Source organism: Monopterus albus, unplaced genomic scaffold, assembly GCF_001952655.1.
Source record: "Monopterus albus unplaced genomic scaffold, M_albus_1.0 scaffold59.1, whole genome shotgun sequence".
Taxonomy (NCBI): Eukaryota; Metazoa; Chordata; class Actinopteri; order Synbranchiformes; family Synbranchidae; genus Monopterus; species Monopterus albus.
In genome coordinates, this window is record NW_018127939.1 from 744,681 (window position 1) to 753,836 (window position 9,156).

Sequence of the window (9,156 nt, forward strand, 5' to 3'; positions counted from 1 at the left end):
GAGTGGCAGTGAAAACCAGTAGGAGACAGTGAGCAGACTCTGGTGGAAGAAGCATTGGTATACAGCCAGTAGTCACAGAGCAGGACGTGTTTCTGTCCACCCTATGAACGTAAGGTCACTATCTCTGAGCTCTGTTTTGTTGCTGGTCAGGGGAATATGGGTAGGTTTTAACTGTTTCACCTGCCAGTTGCTGATGTTATTTGTTGGTGCTGGGCAGGCAGCACACAGCACACAACCACTCATTCTGGGTAAAATTCCTTTTAGTGTGTACTGTAGCTTGTAGCATTATGATATACAGTATATTGATTATTAAATTGTTTATAAACCACTGCTTATCATCTTTTTTAATAAACATGACCTACTTGTTAATACCATTGCACCATAGCAACACACCCACACTAACACAGACCCTCATATTGATTAGTCGTGATATAGTCTGATGCTCTAAGGTGTGAGTTTAATAAAACATTGCGCTACCATTTGGAAAATATATTTACTATAATATACTGCAACAATTTTTCAAACCCATTCCTGCATCACCTAGGTGCTAATATCAAACCTCTGCCTGTTAATGGTGGAATGTAATTTGACACAAGGAGCATTGAAGTTGAAGCTGAGGATCTGGGGGACCACTTTAGAGGTTGTGTGTCAGCAAAGTGGTTACCTAAGCTACTTATCCTTTTATGCAGAGTTATTGTCATGTTTTGTTTGGTTCTGTCTGAGAGGCCTTCTTTGCATGCACTTTGCTGTCAGCTCTGTAGGAAGAAGGGAGATAAGTAGAAAAAAGGCACAAAAACAGATACAGTAATTCCTTGATTCTTTAGCAGTGTGGTAAAAGCAATTGCAAACAGCTCAGAGAAGAGATTAAGCATTTCTTCTATGGAACAGACTGTGGAATAAAAACCAGTGAGGCACCAACATCACTGAGGTCATATTGACAGAGCTTTATGAGATGCATTCTCATTTTTAAATGTCTACAAATAAGTAATTAAACATCCTTCACACTCTGTGTTTTCAACAGCTCTTTACTTTATTGAGCCATAATGCACTTCTGCTCACATAAGAGTCTGAGAGCTGTTATTAGTAATGCTAATGATAACAGCGGAAGTATACGCAATGGCATGCTTATTGTTGACATTTTTATCAACACAATAGAGCTTCCAAGAGCCTCACACATCCAATTTTCTTTCCCATTGAACAATGGGATACGATAACTTCGAGTTCTGACAAATTTTCATTGCAGAAAAATAGTATCAAGATAATGACAGAATGTAGCCTATCCCATTTTTCACTGTCTCATATCACTGTCTCATATCACAAATACACTGTAGCCATAATTAATTATATCAACATAATTTAATTACTGAATTACTGGGCTCGGGGCCATTCCAGACTTGTCTCGGGGCCATTCCAGTTGTCTGTCCTTATCTCATAATCCATCCATGTATATCTACATTGAACAGGGCCTGCCTAAAATGTGAACTGTTGTAGTAGCATGTTCTTTTGTCATCACCAAGTGCTGTGGTGTATTAGTTTTCTGTACAGATGACAGGTGGCTCATTCTTGCTCCTCCTCACATCACTGACCCTGCAGCAGAACACATTCAGCTTCGGAGAAGATTTTATTTGTTGACTGGAAATTACATTTTGCTACCTACATAACCTAATTCTCTGTAATACAGTACATACAATACATCATCTAGGAAATATTTGCTTTTTCTAGCTTTTTCAAAAGAACAATTTTCTGTAAAAGTGCTGATGTTTGACCTATTTCAAAATTTTTAACCACTTGAGATGAAAGATTATTTTGACATATCACTGAAAAGTAGGTTGAAAATCTGACAAGAATGATATTCTTGAGCTACAGTGCAATCTAGATATTTGCATTTTGGTGCTACACTGCAGCTTAAATATGCCCACTTAATGAGTGCATTTATTCATCTTTTTTCTTATGTATTCAAACTTTTGTTTGTGCATATGATAGAAACACTGAATTTGTATCTGAGCAATACAGTGGTGATAGTCGTCCTGCTGCTTGGATCTCAAAAATTTGCTCACAGAGATAAAATCAGAAGATATAGCAGGTGTTGAAGCACATTGATGTAGTGCAGTTCGCTGGCAAGAGGAAATGGAGCTACAGAGGGATGCAGACTGAGGCAGCACACACTCTATCGGACAAAGGCGCAGATCATGGAAACATTTTACATTATCTCACTGAGTGCAAATAAAATAGTAAGATGATGCATCTATCCCAGACTCGAGGCAGTTTTGACTTAGGTCGGGATGTTTTTCTGTGCATATTAGTACAGCCGTAGACATTGTACCCCAAAGGCAGTGGTCAGCTATTCATCACTAATGCTACAAGCTGGTCCACACTCCTGTCACCTAAAGGTCCAGATCACCTGCATGTTTAATATTACAGAATTTAATGTATTTAATGTTCAGAATTTTGAGGTCTCAACACCACTGCTGGAATACCTAATGGTTGCGGAACTACTGTACATACAGTATCTGTACATTGGATGGTCCTGACAGCTCACAAAATGTTGCAGGATTTCCAGTCAGCAGCCATTGATACTTTAGGACTGTGAGTTTGTAATAGAAGGTTTTAAATCCATCAGCAGCAGGTGTTTGTGTCTGCTCTTTATTATGGGCAGCTAACTGAAGTCTGTGGACATTTTTAGTCCATCCATAATAGTAACAACAGCAACATAATCTGTTTAGTTGGAGCGATTAACTGTTATTTGTCATTTTATTTTATTTTTTTCAAGTAATTTTTCAGTCCATACAGTGGACACAGACAAAATGTTCAACACAGGCACAGATTGATGGGCAAAACAAAGACTACTCCAATTAGAATGTATTTGACTTTGCAGACAGTGTCACAAGTTTAGCACAGAGGAATAATAAATCTACATCAGCAGGCCTTTTGGTTGGCAACCTGCCTTGATTAGCATTTACCAACACACAAACATTACTAACATTGTTTAACAGGCAGTATGACAGACAGATATTTCCCCCCTGCTGTTAACAGGAACAGCTAATCTTGACACACTGGCTGTGACTGGGGATCAAACGTGCATTCGTCAGAGAGGTGCTGTCTCTAGTGGTTATGGACAGGTTCTGAAATTACAGCACTTTTTTCCTGAATGTTAAAACCTGTTAAAGGTGTTTACACTTGCAGGTTTCTGGCAGGTTAATGCAAAGACACTGCAAGTGAATTAAACACTTTCTCATTCATTCCAATCCAGCTCAGCTGACAGATAAGCCCTGGAGTCAGTTCGAACAATGTTACACATGCATAATTGCATGTGTAATTTTATGGCTTGTTTCAATTGTATGGGTATCTGTGCATGTGTGTGTGTGTGTGTGTGCTTCCTATGCAAATGTTTTTGCGTCTAATGATTAACTATCACAGATGTGTATTGATCTTGCTAGTGGAAGACAGATTGCTGCCTAACAACACAGAAATTAAAAAAAATCAAGAGTGATTCATTCTCACTCTCTTATACTCTCTTCTCCTGTTTTTTTCCTCATGGCTGGAAGTGCTACATTTAATTACTGCTGGATTATCTCTGGCATTTGAGCTCTTTAGCCCATTACCAGCATTACAAACTCCGCTGATAACCACACAAACCTGTTGCTAAACCAAAACAGTCTATTTAAAACTCAGAATGGTATTGGCTTCCTTCATTAGGACATGAGAAAGAAGCAATGTTTAACAGAATGATCTACTCTACCTGGGCCCACCTGAGGCCTCAATGGATAGATATATGAAGGATATTTGGAAGTGATCTAGGAACCACTGGGCTACTCTGTATTGTGGGTAACTAATGTGGAGGCTGGACATCAGTAAAGTTCTTCATGTGTAACTGAGAAAAACGCTTTTTACAGCTATCGCTGATGCACCAGGAGCCCTGGAACTCATGTTGAAACAGGACAAAGCCACCCCTAAACTGATACACACATAATTGTGAAGCAAAAAATATAATGATAAATATGATAACCTCTTTGATTTGTTTAAAATAAAATTTTGCAAATTTTGCTATTCAGGTTACTTAGTTTAACCTGGTGAGAAAGAAAAACAACACAACTGGACTGAGACCACCTGAAAACTTTGGTGAGTGATAAAAAAAATAATTCCATAAGTGTTATACCATAGTTCATTTGAAAGTTCACCAAATCCTGATTAATATTGCTTTTTATGTTCCCCTATTTTTTCATGCAAAAAGTTTTGGCAAAGGTGCCAAAAATCTGCTGCCGCTTTAAGAGGTATCATCACTACACTGCTGTCCTTCTGCACTGTCTGAACTGACAGGAGGGACATACACTTTGTATGTGGCAGATAACGGCATGAGGAGTTTAAATTTTCTGTCTTTAGTGCTATTTGTACAGGCCAGGATGTTCAGCATCATCCTGTGATCCCACATTAGAGAAGCAGCCAGTGTGACAGCTTGTGGTCTGCAGCCTTGCTTCAGCAGTGCAGCTCACAGAACACAATGCAGATGCATTAGACCTTTATGGGCATATAGTCAGCCAGTTGAAGTGAGTCCAGCTGCAACATACAACTATCAGCCATAACATTATGACCACATTAAGATTGTGTACACAGCAGTGCGGCAGTTGGTTGACACTTGTGTCACTCTGAGGCTCACAAGTGCATATTTTGTAAATCTGTTTGCCGCCATAGTTATAAGAGTTCAAATTTGTCTCCATTTAGTAAAACAAAACATGTTAAAGGAGTCATGAAGACATGTTAGAGATATTTTTTAGACAAATTCAAGAGCCTCCACACTTGAGGTGTGAGATCACCACTATTGCCTGTGAATGTTGAGGCCGAGGCACAGTACCTCTTATTTTCATCCCTTTTAACATAGTTTCAAAGTAATTTTAATCTTTTGAAAAGTGCAAATGGAATTTAAAAGTTTAATCTACAGTAGGGCAACCTCATCATCAGTGAGCCTTGAGCGTCCATAACCCATCGATGGTTCACTGTTTGCCCTTCCTTAGACACTGTTGGTAGGTACTAACCACTGCAGACTGGGAGATGCTCTGACCCACTCATCCAGACATCACAGTTTGGACCTTATCAAAGTCACTCAGATCCTTACACTTGCCCATTTTTCCTGCTTCCAACACATCACCTGTGAGAACTGAATGTTCACTTGCTGGCTAATATACCCCACACACTGACAGGTGCCAGTGTAACCAGATAATCAGTGTTATTCACTTCACCTGCCAGTTGTCATAACACTATGGCTACATGTTACATCGTTCATTAGTAGTGTAAAAATAAAACTGCTAATTTTAAGTGAAAATTTCAACAAAAAATTCTTAGATCTGACTGTCAGCTAAGAGATCTCATAGGTAATAATGCAAAACCAACAATGAATCAGCTCCACAGACTAAGATGAAGAAGATGTGGCTTTGCAGCACTTGTCTGGGAAACAACTGCTAATATACCCAAACACTGTAATAGTACCCAATTATGGCTATGTCTGAGCAGAGAAGGAAGAACAAGAGAAAAAGTCTTCAGTGCCCTTAAAGATGGCTGAAGGGCAGCTCAATGAAGAGCAGTGCAGTTGGGAGATACAGGGTCTTCTGGCTAAGTAGTTCAACTGAGCACTAATGAGAATGAATGCTTGGCTTTATAGTCTCTCTCCCTCACGCTTCCATCTGGCCTCCATAGATAGCCCACGCTACATTTATCTTTCGTGCACTGACACCTTTTAACACAATGTTATATAGAAGATAGTTGAATAAAAGGGCAACTGGTGTAGGGAGGGGGCACTGTCATCAAAAACAAACATCGAGGGGTCAGTTCTCACCTCACATGCCCTTTTCTCTCTCGCATTTGTGCACAAAAAAGATAAAAGACATAAGATGAAAGAGGAAAAGAGGCAAGACAGACAAATAATTAAATTTGCATGTTGGATCAGTGTTTTTGTCAAAAGAATCCCAATAAGAGAGGCATCAGTTAAAGCACTAGAGATATAAATATACTGACGCCCACGGCATGCTCTTAACTCTAGTGAAACAAAGGGACTGACCCATAGGCTACTACTGAACTATTAAAAATAGATGCTCTGAATAAGTAAAGTGTTACATCTACTGCAAATAAACCCGCTACAAGAACTTGACACCAAACCTCATCTTATATGTATCCTGTCAAGGTTTGCATGTATTTTAAAAGTATTTATTCTGAAGTTAAGTGTGAACAATAGAATAAATTGTGCAATAAAACCCTTCAGTGTAAGTAGCCTAGTTAAACAGAGACAATCCTGAGAACAACACCTTGGTATTTGCTACTACCATTCAGCTGGTACTGTAAACTATGTGTTCCATATTTCTAAGAAATTAATGGATAGCAGCTGTGCAGGCAGATCACTGTGTCAGGTAATTCTCAGAAGTGAGAAAACACTATGGAGTTATCTAGAGGGCAGAAAAGGCATGACAGTAATAAGCAAGTACATGCAAACAGTGGGAGGAATAAGAAGGAGAGTCATAAACAGAAGATGAGTATGAGAGTCACAAGCAGGTGAGGGTGGGGGGAGATGGAGCAGGTGCTGTCATGACATGATTAGTATTATGCTTTGTCCTGTTCTTTCTCTGCTTCATTATTAAAAATCAGAGTTGTTGCTCACCTGCAAAGAGGCACATGTAAAACACAATCAAATCATTGTGAAGGGTCAAAACAATACAAAATGCTTCTCTGCTTCTGAAGTTGTGAAAACATGTGGAAGGTTGTAATGGAGATCACTTAACAGCCCTTTTCATAGGCCAAATATTGACCTGTCAGAGTGAGAAAAGTGCAACTACTACTACTCTGTTTTATTCAAGTGTTCCTGTAGCCGTCTATTGTTCTGCTGCTTTCAGATCTTAGTGCCTAATGCGTTTGATGCTGTGGATCGTAGCATTCTTATTTACCCCCTAGAAAAATGCTGCTGCATTTAAATTAAGGTACTGTTCCAAATTGGTGTAACGTGGACTTGTGTGACAGGACCTTTTCTGTAAGTTCTACTCATATGTAGAGTGCCCCTAATCTTTTTTTCTTTATATATGCTCCCTCTAGGGGTTTTATTTTTATTTTTAGCAAACATGGCATCTTCTTTCACTGTGATGACACAAAATGTATCTGCCACTGTAAAAAGATTTAAGTAAGAACTAAACCCCTACTGGATTGTCTGGAGGACATTAAGCTTGGATTTCATAAAAATCTTTTATTTAAATGAACTGAAAGCTGAAGTTGTGGTCTTTGGACTCCATTGGTTCTCCTGACAGTTACTGTGCCTCATTAGCACCCTCCTGTAAACCTTATGCAAGCAACCCTTGCCCTAAGGGTCAAAAATGACTCGCCTTCACTAAAGCCCAAAATAAAACAGCTTGGTTAAATTTAAACCCCCAATATATTTTGTGTCATGAAAGAGCCTCTCATTCATCCCAGACTTTGTGAATATCTGGGTATTCATTTTGACACTGTGCAGAAGACTGCATTTAATCAATGGACACCACTTTTTATTACTTTTTATTACAGCCAGTGTTGGGGAAGCCAACTCACACTGGAAAAACTATATATAATTGAAAATATACATGTGATCTGTTAAAACAAAATATAGTACCAAAAAGCCACATGCCACCAAAAACCCATCCTAAATGAAACTATCTGGACCTTTTACAATTACAAAATTGCAAGGAAAGTCTTGCTTATATTCTTTGTCTTCTTCACTAATAGAAAACTGCTACTAAACCGCTACATACGCTCAAATAAAAAAGGAAACAATGAAGACCACGCCACAGCAAGAAAGCAATTACAAAAGTACTAAATGTGTCTCATCTTCTCTAGTTGCAGTAACATTCAGGAGGTTGTAGCACAGCTGGAAATGGCTGAATTGCTCCGAGCTACTGTATATGAGAGGGTAGCGCTTTCACCATGTGTGTCTATGAAAGAATTTACTCTCCTCTAGAGATGAAGCATAATTCACTGGCCAGCAAAAAACTAAACCTTTCATGAAACTAAATTACACTTGAGGCAAAACAACCCGGGCCAGGCAGCTGGCCTCTGGTTAGAAAATTAATACAGCACGATTCTCTCATGAGGATGAAATATCACATTTAGCAGCCCTTGTCAGGACGGCCAATCAATAGTCACTGTGATGTATCAGCACAGTGACACTGAGCCAGTGGCAAATAATATGTAATATATGGATTAACATCTTTGTGCCCCACTAGACCTACAGTCCTGGCATTTATCGCTCTGTCTGAAGAGCCAGAGATAGTGTACAGTATACAGGGACTTTCTGCTGCCCTATTACCACTTTTAATAAAATCAGCTCTGGGATATACAGTATAGATGCTAGAGCAGTCTTCACCTATCCATCTATCTGAACCATACTGTCTCTCTCTTTTCCTCCTCCTCCTCCATCTATGCTGGTGGGAACTGCAGGGTGATGGATGGCATGACCCAGCAGGGATTCAGCAGGCACTATTACCATGGAGCAGGTATGAGCATGGAGCCTCTCAGTCCCTTCTTGGCCTATCGATTTGGGCTGCTGCCGAACCCTAACCTCCTAAAGGAGCCTTCACTCTGAAGATACAGACTCATAATACAAAAGGATAATCACCTTTATTGGCCAGGTATGTTACACACAAGGAATTTGTTTCCGGTACAGAACGGAAGCAGCCATCTGTGAACAGTATATTGGTGCCTTTTGATCTACACACACAAATATATGCAAAAACTCTAACACAGCCTTATTTTCATTGCTGCTGTACTGACGCTCCTCATCTTTCTAAGGTGATTAGAGAGTTAAAAATTCCCAACATCATTTGCGAGCAGTATGGCTCCATTCACTGTTGACAAGCACAACCCTGTAATCCACTAATTGTTTAGGCTGGGAGTGTTAGGGTTGCTCGCACACAAAATGAGCGAGCGAGAAAAGAACGGGCCCAGGTAGCTGGCTTCGGTGCAAACAGTGAGGTTTATTAACAAGTGCTGTACAGTGATATATATATAGTGAGAGAGAGAGACAGGAGGGTTGTTGCAGGAGATGACCGGGTGTCGATCAGTGGGAGCAGAAACACAGTCACTGAGTGGAGGGGTGATGATGGGCCACGCTGCGGACGTTGGAATCACTCCTGGGCTGGTCGAGGTGGAGGT

General features: G+C 39.8%; 1 protein-coding gene across 1 annotated transcript in view; it reads left to right on the forward strand.

Annotated features, from left to right (window-relative positions):
- Positions 1-8,831, forward strand: part of cdh13 (cadherin 13, H-cadherin (heart)) — a 403,886-nt gene extending 395,055 nt beyond the window's left edge. The window contains exon 15 of the mRNA XM_020603006.1: positions 8,443-8,831. Coding sequence (XP_020458662.1) covers positions 8,443-8,447 — 5 coding nt within the window. The 3' untranslated portion in view covers positions 8,448-8,831. The remainder of the gene's footprint in view (positions 1-8,442) is intronic.
- Positions 8,832-9,156: the final 325 nt, after the last annotated feature.